Source organism: Lutjanus erythropterus, chromosome 1 (assembly GCF_056507025.1).
Source record: "Lutjanus erythropterus isolate fLutEry1 chromosome 1, fLutEry1.hap2, whole genome shotgun sequence".
In the NCBI taxonomy this organism is placed as follows: domain Eukaryota; kingdom Metazoa; phylum Chordata; class Actinopteri; order Lutjaniformes; family Lutjanidae; genus Lutjanus; species Lutjanus erythropterus.
The window spans coordinates 3,860,451-3,883,347 of record NC_139317.1 but is presented as its reverse complement, the minus strand read 5'-3'; the positions used below and the strand labels follow the sequence as shown (position 1 = coordinate 3,883,347).

Here is a 22,897-nt window from a genome sequence, read left to right as displayed (position 1 = left end):
AAAGAAGCAACCAGAATATCATTTGGCGTCCTCGTCTTTAATTTTGCAAACAAATCCCGCCATGAAGTAAAGTTATGTCCATGGTTGCAACTAACAATTAATTTCATTATAGTTTAATATATAAATTATTTTCTGTCATTAAGGACTAAAGAAGCTAGAACATACTCATACTCAAAACCTACAAGTGATCCACAGAATAGTTGACAATTAATTTAATAGTCAATTAATAATCAGTTAATCTTTGCAGCACTTGTTACGACCAAGCATTGGGCTTTTCTACGTCTTCAGGTTGTGTGTATTTCTCCGGCACTGATATCAGGTACATGTAAATGTCAGGAAACCTGATTCCTCACTGCATGTCACTATGCATGGACTCCTGTGTCTTTGGTAAGTTGTAAGGATCACTGTGGAGTCTAACTGCCTTAAATTTGAATAGATAATTGTTTGTTTTATTCCTAGTTCCCTGACTTAAGGCAGCAGCCATATTGCAAGATCTTTTGCCACTCAGGCCAACTGAGGGGGCGTGTTCTGGTGGGAAAATGATGTCAGTGGCCTCTGTCATAGCCGTGCCAGGACTCCCTAAATCCACAATTTCATCTGACTTGATTTTAAGATCATGTTTCAATTAAAGTTTTCAATTTACATTTCTTTTCTGATAGTTCTGCCATTGATAGACTATCTAGTCTTGATTTGTAAACATCAACAGATCATTGGTTTCATTCCCTGACTGTCATTTTCATTTTTGATTTCTTCTTTAAAAAGATCTATACAGTATCAAGTGTGATATAATCGCCACATTCTCAGGACACCTGTAGGACGCCGCAAGTAGACGAGGGTGAAAGGACAAAAAATACTCGGAGAATCCTGATTCTACCTTTGATTTTGATCACTGAAATTGAAAGCTCATTTCAGTTGATTTTTTAACTTAATATTGAAGTTGTTACACCCCACCTATCAGTACTGATATTCTAACTAATTCAATACCCAGCCCTTAACAAAACGCTCCAGGTGGCGCTCCTGAAGCCATGTGGAGAACCAATCAAAACCACATCACAGACGTGACGTTATAGAGCCGTGCTCAGTGGAATCAGGGCGTTAGAAGAACAAGAAGAAGAAAAAAGTGGATTTGTGAAAATGTATAGCCTGTGTCCTATGAAATCTGTGTTGTTGCATCTTTGTATTAAAACAAATGACATCTAGGTAACTAACCAATACCTACCATGTCATATGAACACTTGACATGTGCAATAGAACATGCACAATGTAATATTTATGACTACTGATTCATGGCATAGTCTACTCTGTTATATTATAGATTGTGTGTATACGCTTATGTAAACATTGAAAACTGTATAGTGCTTATGTTACCTGCTTTTGTATTCACCATGAATGAGCTTGCAGTATTTTGGCAAGCACTTTAGTTTCAGTTCCAGATGAATTATCACAAGGTTTAACCCGACAAGAACTTCAAAACATCGTATTTCTCACTTGCCACAAACTAGCAGCATTAGTTACTGTGCGATAGATCTAACAAAAGTAATCTTATTTTTTATTTTATTTTGATGAATTGGCCTTGTAACATCCTCACAGGATTCTAGCCTCGTCCTGGTCCACACCAGACGCTCGGCAGATTAATCCGAGTAGCCTCAAACATTAAGATTTATGTGCTGGTTTAGGCCGGGCATAAAGTTAAAATATTTGTGTACTTTAGTTTACTTGTGTGGGTTTCTATATTCTGTACAATCTTTGCAGTATATTTAAAAGAAGGTTTTTGGAGTTTAAAGATCACGGGGCAAAGGGAACTTCAGCGGTGGGTGGGGGGGATGGGACGGGGACTGTGTGGTTGTGCCATGGTTTAAGTCCTGGTGAGTCTGCTTCAGAGCCTCCTGTTGGAGGTGAACGAGTGTCCTGAAGCGTTGGATTTACACATATGGATATCAATATAGACTCCTGTTCATACTGTATACAGACAATTAAAATAAACAAACCACCCTTATGAAATTAAAAGTGTACATTGTTTTTTATCTCAGCTAATTCTACTGCATGGATTTTGTACTGTAAAATTTGGGCTGCAGCTCAGGATTATTTTCATTATTAACTATTAATTATTTTCATAACATGCAGATAATTTATTCCATTAAGTTTTGACACAAGTACTCAAAGTGGTCGAGGTCTGGGCCCTTAAGTTTTTGGCATTTTATGGTATTTACAATGAATTTACTAATGTGTTTCTTTATTAACTGATTAGCTGATTAATCAATCGGTTGTCAGACAAGTTATCATATATGCACCTATTTTAGTCATAATTTTTGTCTTTTAAAAGCAAAATATAGATGCAAATATTGAACACATTAATGCATCAATGAATAAACTTTAATACTGTAATATAATTTATATTCTGAAATGGGCCATTCTGTGTGTTGAATGCTTTTACTTTAGAATATTTAGCCTAAGAATATTTTGATACTAATGCTTCTTGTACTTTTACAATGCAGGACTTTTACTTGTAACATGGTATTTCCACATTGTGGTCATACTACTTTTAATGAAGTGAATTAAGAGTACTTCTACCTGATAAAGACAGAATACAACTAAGTCAAAACAAGGTGGAAGTTAAAGTTAAAACATGTTTATCACACATTTTTAATACAGTACCTTAATGTTTTACACCAAACTTTTAGCCATATTTTAAAATATTATTGATGACAACAGTAACATATAGAACAGGAACCAAACAAGCAGACAGAGTGCCTGGGAATTCAGTAATGACATAAAAACAAAAAAAAGTTGAAAAATCTGTAAAGGGATTGTGCAGAAAAGTTTGAAAAAATGAAAAACAACATAAATAAAAAGAGAAATAAATCAGACATAAAGGTTAATATGAGGTTTTTTGGGGGGGTTTTTAGATTAATTTGAATCTTTGAGTTTTAGAAACCCCCCAAAATTGTATTTCAGAAATCATTGAGATAACCTGTTGAAGTTAAAGTGAATAATGGTTCATATTTTAATACATTTTCAAGCACTCAAATAATGACAAATCAGGTTTACAGCTCAGTTAACCTGATTTAGTTTATTCCCAAAGTTAAGAGCTTCAGTTTGATTCAACACTCAAAAATCCATTACAGTAAATTGTCTTAAAAATTTTGAGTTGGCTCAACTTTTTTTAGGTTTATTTTCTTGATGAGAGGAAATAACAATGAGATAACGTGTTAACCTAAATGCATTTATTTCTCATGTGTTAAGTGTTTAACGTGTATATGCACATGTCAGGATAATATAAGACGCAGAGATGACAGTAAAAGTGGTCAGTAATGTTCATTTATGCACAAATTAACTCTAATAATATTTATTGATAAGGCCTGTTGTGAAGTGGATTGCAGTGGTTTGTCATTTTTTTTAAACACCTTCTGTAAGGCACATTTTGGAACAGCATCAACAAATATTAGTTAACTACATATTCCTTAACCATAAGACCATGATAACACATCTCTATTCAAAAGCTGAACTTGAATGTTATAGTTGTCAAACAAATATAATTTCAAGGTTTTATCCAGTTTATATTTTGTCTCCTACAGTTATTTTCAGGTCACTGCTGGAGTTGATTTCCTTCCGGGTGATGTTGTTTACCGCAGGATGAAGACCATCCTGCTCCTGCTAACGAACCGCTGCTAGATGAACCTCCTCCTCCTCCTCCTCCACCACCACCACCACCCATCTGAAAACATTATTAACTCACTGATACTGCTGATATTACCCTCATCATTAATAACTTTAAACCTGGCGGTGTTGCATCGTCCTACGGAGAACAGCGTTTAGCCAACAAGCTAACGATGCTAACAGCTAACTAACGTTCATGTCGGGCGGACTTCCTCTGAGCTGCGAGATCTCAACGACGAGGTTAGCCGGCGGCTAACTTTAGCCCCGTTATTACATTCACATTTCTCTAATGTCCACACTCATATATAGTCTGCAGTGTATAGATGTTTTTTGTATAAAAATACACCAGTTTACCATCTACATAAATCTGTATTGTTTCACTCAAGTTTCAAATTTTCTGTTTTGATGTTTTGCTAAGTGAGGTAACTGTTAGCTAGGTCACCGTAACGAGCTAGTTAGCCTTGATGAAATGATGGTAAATGATGCTAACAGTTAGCCCTCACAGATGTGTTTTAACTGATGATATAACTGTGTAATCACATCATAATTAATTGTTCCTCGTTTCTCATTTTGACGTAAATAACAGATATTAGTCGGTGTAAAAGGCCCCGGAGAATCCGTGTCGTGACGGCTTCACACAGTTTTAGGTTTAATGTAATGATAATCAGTATTAGGATGGGTTTTTATTGCCGATTTATCGTCTGGGTAATTGTTTTATTGCTTGTTTATTGCGTAGGTTTTCAGATGCAGGGGATTTGCCTTGGTGTGTTGGTGCCTAACAACAAACGTAGCTCGAAAAATATAAAGATGGAGGCAAATACTGCAAGTCAAAACAGAAACAGAGAATGGAAAACTGAAAATATGTGAAAACCCAAAATGTGTTATTAAAACATCACAAAACGACATGCCTGTTTTATGTTTTTGCAGGGGTGTGCAAAATATTAGAAAAAGGGATGTGCAAGTTCACATTAATATCTTTCACTATGCAAGATAAAGTCAGGTCATAAAATGGCTTGTGGGCTTTGAGGAAACTAATGTTAAAGGGATAGTTCACCCCAAAATGAAAAATCAGTGTGTGTCTACTCAGTCTCGTGCAGATTAGGTTTAGTTTTTTTAGTCCACAACACACTGCTGGAGTTTCACAGGAAAACAGTGTTGCAGAATGTCCCAAACAATTTAAGTGAATGGTGACCAGTTTTCAAAAATATTTGTTTGATTTTTTTTTCTGTTTGAAAACCGGTCACCATTCACTTAATTTGTTTAGGAGTGTGCACTTGTTTTGCGGACTAAAAAACTAAACCTGACCTTCAGTCTGCATGATGGTGAGTAGTTATTTGAATTTCTGAATTTTCATATTTGGGAGAACTATCCCTTTAACTGAGACTGGGATACACCAGTGTCCTTTATGTTAATCTAGTCCAGGTTTGACAAGTCCATGTACTGTGGATTTTGAGCTAGGCCTGGTCTAATGTGGTCTGAGTAGAGAAAATGCAGTGGTTTTCAAACTGTGGTCTGGGAACTGACAGGGGCCCTTGAGTGGATGTTGTAGGGGTTCCCTAGCAAAAGGAGAATAGTATATTTTAGTATTCATCACATTTTTTGGAACGTGGAACAAAAAGGGAAGAAATAGTATTGGCAGTTTTGATTTATTGTAATTTATAATGATCCTACTTTGAGTGACTATGAAGACTTTTTATCTTTAAGTCTAAAAATAAAAAACGATACTTAGAGACGTTCCTTACGTTAAAATCCTCTCAGACTGTAGGTCTGTGGTCCTTGACATGAAAAAGTTTGCTTTAGACTATCCATGTTAATCTGGTCCAGGTACAGTGGTGTTTGGTCTGCACCTAATCTCTTGTGGTCTGGATGGAAGAAATACTGTGAAATAGCTATTAAATAAACATTTCACAAATCTGAAAACAGTCCAAACAGTCTGTAGACTATAATTGTTAACCTTTGTCCTGGTTTGACAAGTCTGAATACAGTGGTATTTGATCTAGTAAAATGTTGTCTGGATGGAGAAGAACTGTGAAACTGCCCTTTTGTCTCCTGTATTAGAAATCTGAAACTGGGTTTGAGGCTTTTTTTATGAGGTTATGGTTGCATAATGCCCCTTTTCCTGTTTTCTCAAATAGAAAATGGAATCGAGTGAGTGTCCATCTTTATCAAGTTAAGGTTTGAAAAGTGGTTTTCAGATCAGATGAAGTCCAGTCTGTTGTGGATGGTGAAAAAGCTGTGATATTGCAGTTTATTCGTTTTTTACAAACTGGTTTCTAAAATCTGATAAAGGGATTTTGATAAAATAACCTGTGGGCTGAGGGAAGCTGGCACATCTCAAACTGACTGACTGTTCTGTGTGACAAGCAGTTTTTGTCTCCATGTTTATCTAGTTTAGGTTTGGCAAGTTTAAGTGCAGTGGTTTTTCAGGTTGACCTGGTTTAGTGTGGACTTAATGGAGAAAAGGCAGCGTAGCCTCCCTTTTATCTGTTTTCACACAAGAAAAAATAGCCTTTTAAAGCAGAATTAAGACTTAATACTCTCGTGTATGTCTTTATAATTTAAAATAGTGTGACAACAGAGAATCATACAAGCAGAACTAAAATGTCCAAGTTTTTCTTCTTCCAGCTTCACAGATGGGAGGATTATCTTTGTTATATATGAAAATAAACTAAATGCCTTTGGTTTTAGACCATTTGTCAGATTGATTATGTCACCATGGGCTGAGGGAAAATATATCTTTATAATTTTTATTTAGAGCTGTAATAATTAGTCCATGAATTGATTATAGTTGTCAACTATTAAAGTAATCTGCAAATATTATGATTTTTTTTTTTTTTTTTTTTTTTTGTTAAGGGAAAAAAAAAAAACATTCACTAATTTAAACCTTTAATTGAGAATATTTTCTGGGTTCATTGGTCTTCTATGACACTAAACTGAATATGTTTGCATCTTTTGCACACTGCACATTTAAGTAGATCTGCAACTATGAAACAATTGTTAAATTAATAGCCAAATATTGTAATGATTGATTTCTTTTTCTTTTTTTTAAAGAAAGAATTCCAGCTTCTTACATGTGAATATTTTCTGGGTTCTTTACTCTTTTACAACAGTAAACTGAGTATCTTTGAGTTGTGGACAAAACAAAACATTTGAGGACATCATCTTGGGCTTTCAGAGACACTGATCAACATTTTTCATCATTTTCTGACATTTTTAAAGGCCAAACAACTAATTGATTAATTGAGAAAATGATTGATAGATTAATCAACAATGAAAATAATTGTTAATTGTGGCCCTACATTTGATGATGAGACCTTCAGCTTTGGGACAAAGTGATGAACATCTTATCGAGCAAACAGCTAATCAATTTCTGGAGAAAATGGTCAGTTGATAATTGATTTTAAAATAATAATTAGTTGCAGCCCTGTTGCTATTGTTTTATAGACCAAACTTCAGACTATCAGTAATGAAATACATTTTTCGTGCAGCCCTGTGTCAGAAGTCAACCTTGGTCTGATTGTTATTGCATCCTTTTATCTGCAGTTCTGTCCTCAGCTTCAGTCTCTCCTCTCTCCTCTCCCCTGTCGTCCTGCAGCTGGCGGCTCTTCACCCCATCCTGCCCATCAACATCCTGCTCAGGGGCTTCACACACTCAATCATTGTAGCTCTGTCAGTCTGCACAGCAGCTGCGTCAGACCGGCCTGACGCCTTTCATCAGGGGGCGCAAGCAGCCAAAGCCCATGGTAAGCACAGCCCAGGGATCCTAGAGCCACGTATTCTGCAGAGTCGCTGCGCTGCCTTCCAGTATCGAGCCAAGAAGTATTCAGAGGGAGGTGAAGGTCCTCGACACGGAGCCTCAAAGCTAGCGATGCCCGGATCCACGCCGGCCAGCAGCAAGGCTCGGGTGTACACCGATGTCAACACACAGAAGAACAGAGAGTACTGGGACTATGATGCACATGTGCCAAACTGGAGGTACAGTTGGCTTTTACAGTCCAGTGGTTCTTTTGTCTCTACAGTTTGTAGTTACAGTTAAAGGGACAGTTCAAAAATATCTGTAATACTAGTTATCCATTTAGACAGTTTTGGTGTGAGTTGTAGAGTTTTGAAGATATCGACTGTAGAGATGTCTGTCCTCTCTCCGATGTAGATAGATGTCACTCTGTTTGTGGTGCAGTAAAATGTGCGTTTGACAAATTTAGCAGCAGAAATCATGACCCAGTTACTCAAGATAATCCACACACCTTGATTTGAGCAGTTTCATGTAGGAACTACTTTCTTTCTATCAAACCAAACCTGCCAACAGTATCACCGCGCAGGTGTGAACATTAATGCTGTTCTTCTTTGGTGAACTCTAACTTTAGAACCACTGAGCTAGCTAGTGCAGTGACACGATTGGCGGGTGTAGTTGCATAAACTGCTCTACAGGCAAGACAAACAAATATATTTTTAACTTAGGGGTAGAAGATATTTGTCAAAACAAACAACAGATCATCAGTTTGCAGCTTTATTATGTGTAATGCATGAAATTCTCAAACACTATCTTTAGGCCTGCAACCTTTGATTATTTTCATTATGAATTCATCTTTATTATTATTTCTTTATTATTAAATGTCCAAATGAGAATAATAAGAACAGTTATTTAAAAAAAAAAAAAAAAAGAAAAGATATTGAATAAGAGAAGTTGTTGTTTTATAATGTTTGAGGAAGTGACTGACATTTTAAGCAAAAGTCTTATTGATGATCTGACCAGTTGTTTCAGAAAAAGGAAATGGTTGTTTGTGGTCATGATCAGTGAGTCTGAAGCTGATTTCCTTTGTTTCTGCTCTTCCTCAGCAATCAAGACAACTATCAGCTGGTGCGTAAATTGGGCCGAGGGAAGTACAGTGAAGTATTTGAGGCCATAAATGTGACCAACAACGAGAAAGTGGTGGTGAAAATCCTCAAGGTGAGCTCCTGGCTTGTGTTGTTTCTTTATTTTTGGGAGCTTTTGTTGCCTTTTTTTTTCCATCAGTGCAGAGCTTCCCCCAGCCTTTCTGTGTCTTGTTATCAGTGACCATCTCTACTCTGACTCATGGAGATGTTCTGTAATATCAGTGGTGACTGTGTTCTCTGTTTACTTCCTCTCAAAGTTGTTTTATCTTGAACTCTCTTGTTTAAAGTGTACTTATTATTAGGTTTTGCACTAAGATTATCCCAGCGGGCAGGCAGGCGGTACGCCCACTCTCAGCAGATGACTCTGCAGGATGAATCCCTCAGAGTTTTAGAAAAGTTACAGTTTGATGCAGGCTTGAAATCTGGTCAAATTTGTGTTGATTCACCAGTAGGAGCTCAGAGGATTTTTCCAGTATAAATGCCCTTGTTTCCAGCACAGCATTTTTCGTCTATTTTTTAAAGTCATACTCTGATAATGCTGCATTTCATAGATTCTGATAACCACAGATGAGTAGTGCTGTCCAATACAAACTGTTAGCAGCAGTTAGCAGTTACTTTAGCGACATGTAAAGCTGTCTGTCCATCAGGAAACTGTAAATCACAGACAGCTGAGGCAGAGCTGGATGCCAGAGGTGCCAGGAGCCAAACCCAGACAGATGTGTTTGGGCTTGCTGCTTGTATGTTTTTTGGGGGTTTTATGCCCTTATTTGATGGGACAGCTGAAGGGGGAGAGAGTGGGGGTGACACAGGTGGGGGTCGAACCCACGGCCGCTGCACAGGACTCCTGGCCTCGGTACACAGGGCCAGTGCTCTGCCAACTGAGCTACTAGGCCACCGTATTAATTTAATATTGACTGAAATAGTATTCCATAATCAGTGGCATTTAAAATGAGTAGTGACATCTGCTGGTCAAATGCAAACACACACTTCATTTTCTCAAATCAGCAGAATCCTTATTGCAGAAAATATCTTCTCTGTTTTTACAAGGATTGATAACAGTTAATCGATAATTGGTTAATCAGTTGTTAAGAATTTGATTGATCAGGTGAAATCTGTGAAATAAAGATATGAAATATAACAGTTATTCAAGCATATTTTTTTTAATATGTTGGCCGTTATATCTTTATGTTGTCAGAGAATATGCAGTAAGTTGCCATGGAAATAAAGCTTTGGAAGTGGTAAAATATTGAATTAGTTATTACATTAGTCTTAGTCTCATTAGCCTAAATATGTGTTTAAAAGATAGTCCAGAGATACAGTTTGGTTGATTTTTACAATTTTTGTAACTTTTTATGTATTTAGCGTAGTAAAAAAAGCAATATTAGGTTCAATTCTTTTCTTGTGAGCATCTAAAGGATCAAATACCACAATGATCCCATAGATGTCCAGGAATAAAGTCACTATTTTGAAACAGATTGTCATTGTATCAAAGTTGGAGGAGCCATTGCTTCACATAACATAAACTGAGTCGCCAGTTTAAATTAATGTAGTTTATTGAAACAGTCCTGCAGCAACCCTTTCATTCATGATGCTTATAATGTCAGTTTGTGTTGAAACTCTTCTGGAGACGTTCTGGTTCAACTTTGTGGTCCTTTATGAGGATGTAGTTTGTGTATTTTGTTACACCGAGAGGTGTTTGTAATACTACACTTTTTATATGTTTCGGGTATATATTATACTTAATGTTTGTTTTTATTTCACACCGCAGCCTGTCAAGAAGAAGAAGATCAAACGAGAAATCAAAATTCTTGAAAACTTGCGCGGAGGAACCAACATCATCCGCCTGGTTGACACAGTCAAAGACCCGGTGGTGAGTTTAGATTCCTGCCGTCACTCTGCTGCATGCCGGCATGCCAGCTGTGGTAATCCAGTCGTTTGTGTGCGTGTGTGTGTGTCCATGCAGTGATAATGATCGCCACCTACCTGCTGTTCTCCTCAGTTAAGCCTTGTGTTGTCCTCTCTTTGCAGTCCAGAACACCAGCGCTTGTCTTTGAGTGCATCAATAACACAGATTTTAAGGTACTTAAGTTTGGCCGACATCATACATGCTGAACTAGCAGCAGAGTTACCATTCATGCAAAGGCATTGATATCCATTATTAATAACACGCATAACCCTCCAGTTAATGTTGTACATGTATAGAACTGCTGACAAAATGTAACTAATGATTTTTCTGAACATTTTATACACGGACGTCTTCATGTGGTTCCACAGGAGCTTTACCAGAAGCTGACAGACTATGATATCCGTTACTACATGTATGAGCTGCTCAAGGTAAAAACATCTTGTTTACATCATTCATTCAAGTTTTTATTTGTTTATTTATTTAAAAATACCACTTTTACAATAAAATGGTGCCACACCTACTGTGAACGTGTCAATTAAATTTGTAGAGTGGTATTGTTCTGAGCACATATTTTCTGTGATTTACAGTGAGCAGAATTTAATTTAATGCAAAAATAAACAGGATATGGAAGATTATTTCAAACCAACCTCAACTCATTTACTTATCATGTAGCACAGATTGGAAGCTGTATGAAACGTAAATAAAAACAGATGACAGTCATTTGCAAATTCTTTTTGACCTAGAAAAAAGTGAAAACGGTACAAAGGCAAGATATTTAATGTTTGAAATGATCAGCTTTTTTGTAAATATACACTCATTCTGAACTTGATGCCTGCATCACTTTCCAAGAAAGATGAGGGAGCAGCCTGTTTACCTCTGTGATACATCAGCTTTTCTTTTAACAACACTCTGTCAGTGTTTGTGAACTGAGGACACTAATTGTTGAAGTTTTAAAGTGAAATTATTTCTCATTCTTTCTTGATATACAACTTCAGCTGCTCAACAGTCTGGGGTCTCTGTTGTCTGTCGTATTTTGTGCTCCACACATTTTCAATGGGAGACAGGTCTGGACTGCAGGCAGGTCAGTCTAGTACCTGGACTCTTTTTTACTATGAAGACACGCTGTTGGAACACGTCCACAATGTGTCTTGGCATCGTCTCGCTGAAATAAGCAGGGACGTCTCTGGGTGGCTCCAAAACCTGTATGTACCTTTTAGAATGAATGAGCCCTTTATAGATGTTATAGTTACCCAGGTACTCGCTGTTAAAAAGCTGGATGTTCTTTTTCCTCTTCAGCCCGGAGAACACGACGTCCATGATTTCTAAAAACAATTTGACTTGACTTTTTTGGAATGAGGACTGTAAATTATTTATGAAGAAAATGATTTCCTTGATAAATTAGTTTCCAGTTCATGGATGATGATGGTGAGGGGGGAAAAGGTCATTTGAAGATGTGACTGTTGACTTGTGGGAAAAAAATGTTGGATATATTATAAAATACACAATTCATCAAATCAAAAAAAAAATCGAGGCATTAATCCATAATGAAAATAATCTGTGGGGGTTGTTTCCTTGTTGTCCTCATGAGTCCTGATGTCAGCTCAGGAAACTGGAGCAGTGATACAGAGCAGATGAGGATTATCGACCGGCTGCACTGCTGAATATGTCTCTGTCTGTTCTATCAGGCTCTGGACTACTGTCACAGTATGGGGATCATGCACCGGGACGTGAAGCCCCACAACGTGATGATCGACCACCAGCTGAGAAAGGTATGTGTAGTAAAGTCATCAACAATCATACAGCACATGAAACAGGAATTACACCCTATAATAAAGATTTCTTTTGTTTCTACTTATTTTTTTGTTGTTAGTTCAGTTGATATTTCATTTTATTTAAGGGCATGATATGTAACATTTTCCTGAAAAATAATGTATGGGCTCATATCAGCATAATTAATTTCAATCATCACTTCTGTATCTGCTATTTACTTATTTTCTCATTATTTTGCCACGCTTAGGACACTTTCTTTAGCATTTTTGAACTGCTGGGGCAAATCCGACTGACTCTACCTCTGAAGCTGCACTGTTTATTATTTTTATATGAATAATGGATCAAATTTCTGTAACTCAAGTGATAAACTCAGAGTGAAATCTCACCTGGAGGAGACCAAACACAGAGCTAAGAGAGAGTAAATATTGAACTTGTCAACTGGACAAAATATTTACGTTATTATCTTTAATCAATGTACAGGAATGCCTTATATATTTATATTTTTAAAGCAGAAAAGAATAAAGAAAATTGATCAATTTGTACTATCAAGTGTATATTATTCCAGGCAGAAATGGTTTACTCTGTAATGTAAAGCAAATGAATGAGTTTTTCTTCTCTCTGTGTCACAGCTGCGTCTTATAGATTGGGGTTTGGCAGAATTTTACCATCCCGCTCAGGAATACAACGTCAGGGTGGCCTCTCGCTATTTCAAAGGCCCTGAGCTGCTAGTGGACTATCAGGTACCTGCTGTTACACAAAGTGAATCTGCTCTGAAGTCGTTTTGAAGGAGGGGACACGCCTCCATACAGTTTTTTTTCTTATTGTACAGTCTTCTGTTTGTGTGTGATTTGCTCTTTTTCTTCCCAGATGTATGACTATAGTTTGGACATGTGGAGTCTAGGCTGCATGTTGGCCAGCATGATCTTTCTGAAGGAGCCGTTTTTTCATGGCCAGGACAACTACGATCAGGTGACGTGCCAGAAAAAGATTCATATTCACAAATTGTCATTCTACTGAGATCATGAATAGCAAAATCATTTGTAATGATCCAATTATATTTTCCTTTGCATCTACATTAAACTAAGATATTCCAACCCATTTTTCATGTTCTTGCATTATTATTATTTGCCAATATATGATCTTCTTTCCATAGATGTCATATATAAACCTAGATAGGACAGTGCTGCTCAGCTGCTCATTGTGGTTATGAAGCCTCATCGTTTTCTGACCTTCTCCCAATTGCTGTTAAATATTTGTTACTTCATTATGCTTTTAATACAAACTCAACACTTCTGTATCCTTTTGAAAATAAAATGCCCTCTAGTATTTCAGCAGACAGAATCCCTCCATATCTTAAGAAGGCTTTTATTATGAAACATTTGCAGGAATATTTCTAGTCAGTGTTACGATTACTTTGTGTCGACTACAGGCGTTATTTGAGACCCAGCTTTTATTTAAGTACTTTGTTTTATTTGTGATAACATGGTAATTGTAATAAAATGTATATGCAGTATGTAACCAGTGTATTTAAAGTGCATGTGTGTTTTTTTCCAGCTGGTTCGCATTGCTAAGGTTCTCGGCACTGATGAGCTCTTTGGTTACCTGCACAAATATCACATAGAACTGGACACTCGCTTCAAAGACCTGCTGGGACAGTGAGTATGACAGGAGGAAGTGATAGTGATATCATTCATCTAGTGTCGCTAACTGTTACTCTTTCAGATGTATTCAAAACACAGAGCATCATTCAAATGTATTCAAATCACTAGAAACTGTCTGTCATTAAAGTGTCTGACTGAAGAAATGTTCGTGATTCAGACCGAATAGTTAATGTGATGTTTTTAACATCCAGGTAAAAGAGTTGGTTGTTGAACAGCTCAGATGCAGCAGTGTGTTTCAAACTGCTTCAGGTTTATTTTTTTTCCTGACTGACTTCAACAAGCTGCTTTTCAGAAAACTGAAGATTTGAAAGTGAAAGACAGTTGAGAATGAAAAAAGAAAACATGACTGTACTTCATGAATCAGTGGAAGTGGACATTTTCTCACTGAGATTTGACATTTTAAGTAGAGTAGTGAAAAATGTCTGCCGACTCTGAACGCCTGCTCAAATTCTACACTTGGTTATTTATTCTCTGATCAGCTGTTTCCCAATTTAAAGCTGTATTGGCCAGTTGGGGGCAGTGGAAACAAGCTGCAAACACAACACTGACATGTTGTCGCCATTTATAGTTGCTGTGGTGAACAGACGCCTGTTAATACGTCCAACAGACACACAGCAACAGTAGTTTTCATTTGTGGCTAATATTCGCTCTCCTTTTAGTTGTTTTGATCTTCATTAACTCCTGAGGGAAGAGTTTGTCTCTTTGGTTGTTAAATGCTCCACTGTGTTCACCAGCTGGTCTCTGACCGGGTCTGTCTGCTGGTAGCTGCAGGACAGGCACAGCACAGTGGCCTCTAGAACTGGTCTACTCAAAATAGCTGCTGCTGCTAGAAAGAAGTTTGATAAGAGAGAACCAAAACAGTGAAGTTGTTGGAGTCTGTTGATGATTCTGTCTGGGTTTGTCGCCATGAGTCACTTGATCCACTGTAAATATAAAAGTTATAAACAGAGCAGCTTTCTATCAGTTTGTTATTTGCTGTATGTGTTGTATTTATTTTTTAATCTGTTTGTTTGTTGGTGCTTTGTGTTAAAGGGGCACCCATACAATTTTTTCCTTTTAACATTTATCCAACTAGATAGTTTTGGTTTGAGTTGTTGAGTTTTGGAGATATTGGCAGTATACTGGGACTCGATGACAAGAAGCTTGTGCTCATGACAGGAAGTAAACATTAACTGCATCCTTCTCAGCTGAGCTCGAACATCTTGTCCGTTACTGGATACCTGCTTCTTTCTGCACAGTGAGTCTACTGGAAGATGTAGTTGAGTAGAAAGAAAGTAGTTCCTCCTAGGGGGCGTCACAATTCTCTAAATCCATGATTTAATACGATTGTTGATTTTAAGGTCACAATTAGTTTCAATTTTTCGATTTAAATGTTTTTCCACTGACAGCTACACCTTTGTCAGACTATCAAGTCTTGGATTGTAAAAATCAACAGATGATTGGATTTACGCCCTGACAAATGTCATTTATGTTTGCAAATTCTTCTCTAAAAGATGTTATATCAGATATCAAGTATCAATGCTGTGCCATCTTTTAAGTGTTGCTTTTTTTCTATGACTTTGAACCAGATGCCACAAGTAGGTAGAGGTGGAGAGAAAAAAAATCACCAATTCTGCCTTCTTCTTCCATGAAACTGCTCATAGTAAAGACTTGTTTATCTCGAGTAACCAGGTCATGATTCCTGGAAAGAGACAATGGTGTTGAGTTTTTCTGAATGTATATTTTTGGTGCTTTGAGCTCCGTGAGCCGAGTTCTTTTAAGACAAACTTAGACAAATTTTAGAGCCATGTTCCATAGAAAAATATTTTATACTGGGAAAGGTTTGGTGTTGAAGGAAGTATTGTTTTGCAGTTGCTAACAAAAATCTGATGTTGTGTAATTGTGTGGAAAAATACTCCATAACAGTATTCAGCTCCAGACTAAGAGGTTTAACTGAGGGAAGATGTTATTTTTTGACAAAGAATTCTGACTTAATAGGTCTTTTTTTACAGGAGACATTTTGACATGTTGCTGTATGAAATTCACTGTTGTAAATAATAAAATTAATGAGGGCTTAATTCCATTTAGCTGCTTCAGTTTCAGGGTTTTGGTGTTGTTCATACTGGCTCACTGTCATCACTTTACTGGGACAGTTGAATAGAACAGAGCCATCATTCATGTTCTCAGTAACACTTGTACTTTTGCTTATTGCTTTGGTAAATGATTGTTGTTGCAGGAATGTTCTCCTCACGTCCAGCCAGCTTTGACTTTCAGATTGTCACCATATTTGTATAATTCAAATGAAGTAAATAAGCGCCGAGTTATTCAGATGAAATGTCGTCTGTTGTTTGTGTTCAGGCAAACACGGAAACGCTGGGAGCAGTTCATCCAGTCAGAGAACCAGCACCTGGTGAGTCCCGAGGCTCTGGACCTGCTGGACAAGCTGCTGCGCTACGACCACCAGCAGAGGCTGACAGCAGCTGAGGCCATGCAGCACCCGTACTTCTGTTAGTACCACCTACTGCACACACTGTCTGCATATCAAAACCACTGGGAACTTATTAAATAGTTTGAAAAATGGACTGTAGGTATTCACTTCTAAAGAAGGTACCCTGAACGCCACATGAATACTGAAAAGTACGACACAAATCAGTGGGATGTTTTCCTTTATTACAGATTATTGTTACACGTTTTGGTTGCCAAGACGATTAGTTTTTTAAGAATTTAATTGTATGAAAAGGATGGGGAATCGTCTTTCAGTATCAACACATTTGCATTTAAATGCGATATGATGAATACTGTGATGCCCCCACAAGTTAGATTATTATAACAAATTTTATTTTTATTCAATTTTTTTCCATGTTTTTTCCTGCTGCATAAATATAAAACAGTATCAACAACTTAGTCATAACAAGTTGTTTCTTCACCACTTAACCCGACCTCACATACCTGCTTTTGCTTCATTTACCTGAGACTTGGCCTCCTGGTGGAGTTTGTCAGTTAAACGTTTTCGTCTTCGTCCCTCAGATCCTGTGGTGAAGGAACACGCAAACGCCAACACAGACGGCACAAAGGCCCTAAGCAGCTCCAATGCAACATGATAACCAGAGAGCAGGTAATGCACACAGCACACACCTTTATTATGAAATTATATATATATATACTTCAGACTGTGATCAGTCGCACGTTCTTCACAGACTGGCTGCATCGAACACGTAACTGATGGAACTGTTTGTGGATCTGCTGCTGCAACAGAACAGTAACATTATAATCAATTAAAGTGGCTACACCAGGTGTGAGTGCAGCTTGTAAATGGTGTGCACACACACACACACACACACACACACACATTCACTCTAAAAACAGTCTTCTAGTTATATTTTTTATACTGTCTATTTACACACAAATTGGTCATAAAGTGTGATTTTTAATGAAACTACTGGTATGCAGGAAATGACTAGCTTATTGGCAGTTTGGTTTTCAGTTTCTATTGTTATTTATTGTTTTCTGCATCCTTTGACAGCAGCTGACAAGAGAGATTGAAATAGAAAACTGAATGACAGACAAACGACACTAGCAAAAATAAATGCCAGCAGGTATCTGATGGCTCATCTTCTCTTTGTCGTATCATTTCCCCGTCACCTGCGTCCTGCGATAACAGCCCTCGAGGTTGAATTAGCAAACTGAATGACGGGGAAATGATCAGAGTAAATAAAAAGAGGAAGAGATGAGTCATCAGATACCAGCTGGCAGCTGCTGAGTAACTTTATCCCCACTGTTGTCTGTAGGTGTTAACTTACCCATATCATACCAACACTGTGAAAAAGCTGAAGTTTCACAACACGTTCAGTGTTTGTTTGCTTTAAAACAAAAATCAAGCATGTTTGTATGGAGGTCATGTACAACACCAGCTCCAAAAAAGTTGGGATGTTGTTTAAAACGTGAATAAATACAGAATGCAGTTATGTGCTGTGTATTCAGTTTAATACAGTACAAAGGCAAGATGTTTAATGTTCAAACTCAAACTTTATTGATTTTATGTAAATATACACTCATTCTGAATTTGATGCCTGCAAGCAAAAATTAAAGTTAATCAGTTTGAACATTAAATATCTTCTTTTTGTACTGTATTCAGTTGAATATAGGTCACAAAGGTTTTGCAAACCATTGCCTTCTGTTTGTATTTATGTTTTACATCTCAACTTCTTTGGAATTGAAGCTGCATGATGATACATTTTTTCACAGTAAAAAATAAGTTTCACAGCGCTGTGCCAGGCCCAAAAACTGAAGACAAAATCAGACACGATCCCAAACCGAAAGCTCACTGTCTTGTTTAGCCTGTGACTCACACAGACCTACACTGCAGGTGTAGCCAGTAAAAAGATCCATTTCAGTTTTGTACTTCATTCACAAACAGTCCATGTGTTCACTGTAGCCAGAGCGAAAGGTAATATTTTGCACTTTCCTCTTTGTTTTCAACAGCTCTTTTTATTTTTAAGATGTTTGTTTATATTTATATTTATGTATTTTTTATTGTAAATTTCTGTTTAATATTTAAGATTCTTGACTTTTACTGTACTTATCTCCCCTTTCTCTTACTTTGTTTACCTTGATTGTTATGGATCAAAACACCAAGGCAAATTCCTCACGTGAAAATCTACTTTGCAATAAGAAGATTTCTGATAACATTTATAATGTTGGGCTGCAACTAACAATTATTTTCATTGTTGATTGATCTGTCAATTATTGTTTCTATTAATCGATCAGGTCTTAAATGCCAGAAAATGGTGAAAAATTTTGTTCGGTGTTTCTTTAAGTCCAAGATACCCTGAAGATAACCCAAAGATATTCAGTTTACTGTCAGAGAGGAGTAAAGAAACATGAAAATATTCACATTTAAAGAAGCTGAAATCAGAGACTATTGCCTTTTTGCTTAAATTCTTCAGATTATCAGAATAGTCGCAGTTATTAAATTAATCAAGTAATCATTGCCACTCTATTATAATCTTCAACTTGAAAGTTTGATGATTGATTAATCATTTTTGTCATTTTTCATGCAAAAATTTGCTTGAAAATTTTGAAGATGTGACAGTTCCAGCTGTGAAGATTTGCTTCATTTTGTCATTTCTGACAGTAAATGAAGAGCCTTTGCGTTTTTGACTGTTAGTTGGACAAAAGAAGCAATTTAAAGACGTCACTTTAAGCTCTGGGAAAATTGTGATGAGCATTTGTCAGTTTTTTTTTTTTTCTTCATATTTTCGTAGACTATATGATTGATGGAGTAACTGTGGAGAGAAGCAGCAGATTAATCAATAATAAAAATAATTGTTATTTGCAGCCCAGGTTGAAACCATGTTGATTCACCTCTGCTCGTTTTGGAAGATGTAGTTTGCTGAAATATTGTACAGAGGTGTTTCTGTTGTTCACTTCATGTGTATCAATAACAAAAACTTCTCTGTGTAACTCAGTGCTCTCATCAACATCGTAAAATCTGTCATCTGATTGTTTTATTTCAGGAAGAATCTTTGTTACCTCAACTTGTGACCTTTTCGTGGCAGAAACTTCTGCCTCCACACCAACAGCCATACTGGAGCAAGATGTCAATTTTGCAGCATACACAAAACACGCACGGATTAAACTTCCCCCAACAAACCCGGGGAAACTGCGCTGCTTGGTCCGTGTCACAGATAAATCAGATCTGAAATCAGACCTGACCCTCCTCCTCCTCCCTCTCCTCCTCTTCCTCCTCCTCCTCCCGCCTCCCAACACTCCCCTCAACCTGTTTTTAAAATGAGCAAAATGACTGTTGTTGGATCAGTATCAAGCCGGTGTTGTGCTGTAAAGACGTTTGTCCGTCATTACGATGCTGTCGTGACCTGAGATCCAGTTCCAGGTTTTAGCACTGAGTGGCATGGAGGCTCTTTTCTGCTATGGATAGAACAAAAGCTATATTGAAAGAGAATAAACCATTTTTATTTAAAGGCTCGTGTGTTTGATGTTTGTTTTATTGTGAAACTACCTCTTCTGTTATCAAATGATCGTCCCTACAGTCCAGATTCACTCAGAATAAAAAAAAAAAAACACATGGGATACACTGAGGCTATGTGTAAAAGTGAGATTATTGTCACAGCCGATTTAATAAATAAAGGTTTTTAGTGAGGTTTTATCTATTATATTCTTGCACATCCATCAGGAAACACTTTGATCCAGGATTAATAAATTAATCCTCAAAATGCTTCCAAAGAACCAAATTAGCTGGATTGGAGTAAACAGGATCATTTTAGCCTGAAATCAGCACGTCAGCCTGAATTAGTTGAACCACATTTTAAGAACAGGACCTTGGTGCTTCATGAAACAGACCAGAGAGCTCATCGGTAAGTGTGTGTACTTTTTAATAAATAAACTGGAAAGTCAAGGTGTTTTCCAGAACATAAAACACTTGTGCAACATTCGTGCATTACAAATAGGTGCATTCGTTTAGGCGAGTCCAGGCCGAGGTTGGTGAGGTCAGCAGACGACAACCTGCTCAAATTTAAAACTTTATCTGCTTAACAGATGGCTGAACTTGTAAACACAGCAGAGTAAATTTCAATTACATCTTCAACTTCAAATCCAAGTATTTAAAATGCATCACAGAAGTAGAATTCACATTTTGGTCAAGTGGTTTATTTAAGTTAAAAACTGGGACTGCGGATGCCGTTTCGCCCACATCCTGTTTGTTGTGACCTGGTTTTAGTTCTGCTCACAGACGGCTTGGCCTGAATGAATGCCCTGACTGACATCTGAAGTTTTAAGTGTCAAACAGTAAAAAGCAGCCTACAAACACATGGCTAGCTACAGCAGATGAGCTCTACACCCATCGAAGGCACGCCCACAACACCTCTGCTTCCTCCTAAGCCAGCGACTCGAGTCTGGATGAGGAACGACGACCGGCTGCTTCTCAAACAACCCGACAGTGTTTTAAAAATGCCACTTTTGGCACTTCGTCTACATGTTAAAGGAATAGTTCGACACTTTGGGAAATTTGCTTCCTTGCAGAGAGTCGGATGAGAAGATCAGCACCACTGTCATGTCTGTCTGTTCACATGAAGCTGCAGCTAGTTAGCTTAGCTTAGCATAGAGACTAGAAAAAGCTTATCCTGGTGGGTCCAGAATGTAAATAGGGCAGTTCTCCAATTCATGGGGGGTTATGTTGCAGATTATTTCTTGGCTGGGAAACAGTCCTGCCCCCCCTTAGTTACTGTTGCTATGCATGTCAAGCTTTACATTCCTGCACAGCACATATGCAGTTATGGTGGCAGGTTACCATTGCAATTCTTGGTCTGATTTCAGACAGAGGTAGACAAAAGTAGGGATATGCGCCATCAGTCGTCTAGTTGGTTTAATGTTCCAACCCTCACTAATATTTTAATAACGTGTAACACTGAGTAATTGTTGTGTCTAACATGTTACACAGTCAGACATTAGCTGGGCTGCAGCCCCCTCTCCACGCAATACATCCCGGGTGCAAAGTGAGATAGATGATATCTCGTAAAACCAGCGCAGTTTGGCAGTATTTTGATCTATAACACTAAAATAAAGTTGTATGTCAGCTGTGTCACATAAACTGACGTAAAACTACTTGACTCGAGTGATGTGTGATCACATTTAGTGCAGACGTGGCACAAAGAGCAACACATTTCAGTGGTATTTAAAATACTATTGAAGTTATTGGTTATTGAAGAATATGATAAATGGTTTCAGATGGCTCTAAATACATGCAATATTTTTGCAGACATTAACCTAATCTGTTAAGTTGTGCTCAATTCTGTTTTCTGAGTGTTTTCTAGACTAGCAGATTAATTTTCCATTTAATCAACAGGTTAATTAGTCGTTAGAAACATACTTAGATAAAGGCAACTTCTCATTTCTAATCAGCCACCTTTGATTGTGACGGCTGGAAAGACAACTGTCGTTTGCAGATATGTATGAGCTGTAACGAGCTAATCAAGCTAATATTAGTGCTATAAATAAGTTAAAAGCGCCGTCTAAAGCTGACTTTTTCATGACTCTTTTTAAGATGAAATAGAAGAAAGGGTTAATGCACTTGATGGCTACATACAGAACATCAGGGCTGCACCATACGGTAAAAAAAATCATACTGTGATTATTTTGACAGATATTACAAATCTGATATGATTCACAAATACTGGGGATTTCTCTTTTTTCACCAGTAAAAAACTTCTAAAATGATGATGATGATGGGACGTTTGTTGGGGTCTGTACCAAACAAACATGTTTTCTTACATCTGTAGGTCAGAACGTCCTTGCAGCACTACAGTACTTGATATTAATGCTGTTTTGTCACACATTTTACCTTAAAGTCTGCAGTTTCTGTAATTTGCCATATTATGATTTTGCTAATATTCTGATTAACTTTGCAGCCCTACATGATGTGCTAAAAAAAACTAATGCTAAACCTACATCCTACATGTTCCAGTTCAAAAGTCAGCTACTTCAGCTGTTGATGATCCATGTAAGAGACATGGAAATAAAAAAAACATCAGTGTTCTTGTACTGCAAAGGAGAGTTAACCAGTCTGAGTGTTATCAGCAGGGAAAAATGTAAAATCATACTTATTTGATTCTAACATAACTCTGGTTGGTTATCTTACATGCTTCATATTTTGTTCAGTCCATGTTCACTTTGAAGATGACAAGTAAGAGGAGTTTTTAGGGATCGATGTGTTTGGCAAACATAACACTAACTTGGCCTCGGGTGACCACCAGTTTGGCATTTTTCAAATCCAGTAAAGCACAGGAAAATGTTAGCTGCTAACATTAGCATATACTCTGATAGCAGCTAGCAGGACTAACTTTCTTACACAACACAGCCTGTAGCCCCTCAAACTAACAAAATTAGTTAACAATGTCTTCATTAGAATTTGGAAGTAATGTTCAGTTACTGCTATAAACATGTTGACACGCTGATGTTCGGACACGAGTTTAATCTATTCCTCAAACTTTGTTCTTGTGGTTTTGGTTACAGAAACTCCCTCAAAACATCTTAT

General features: G+C 37.4%; 1 protein-coding gene across 2 annotated transcripts; it reads left to right on the top strand.

Annotated features, from left to right (window-relative positions):
• Window positions 1-3,684: 3,684 nt before the first annotated feature.
• LOC146332508 (casein kinase II subunit alpha'-like) lies at window positions 3,685-19,829 on the top strand. 2 transcript variants are annotated; one of them, XM_084723169.1, is made up of 13 exons: window positions 3,685-3,897; window positions 7,253-7,632; window positions 8,494-8,605; window positions 10,301-10,402; window positions 10,561-10,611; window positions 10,807-10,866; window positions 12,124-12,207; window positions 12,838-12,948; window positions 13,076-13,177; window positions 13,763-13,863; window positions 16,207-16,355; window positions 16,876-16,963; window positions 19,365-19,829. In XM_084723169.1, the coding sequence occupies exons 2-12, from the start codon at window positions 7,526-7,528 to the stop codon at window positions 16,947-16,949; spliced, it is 1,053 nt and encodes a 350-aa protein (XP_084579295.1). In that variant the 5' UTR covers window positions 3,685-3,897; window positions 7,253-7,525; the 3' UTR covers window positions 16,950-16,963; window positions 19,365-19,829. The 2 variants fall into 2 exon arrangements, with proteins under 2 accessions (XP_084579295.1, XP_084579376.1); XM_084723250.1 differs by lacking the exon at window positions 10,561-10,611.
• The last annotated feature ends 3,068 nt before the right edge of the window (window positions 19,830-22,897 follow it).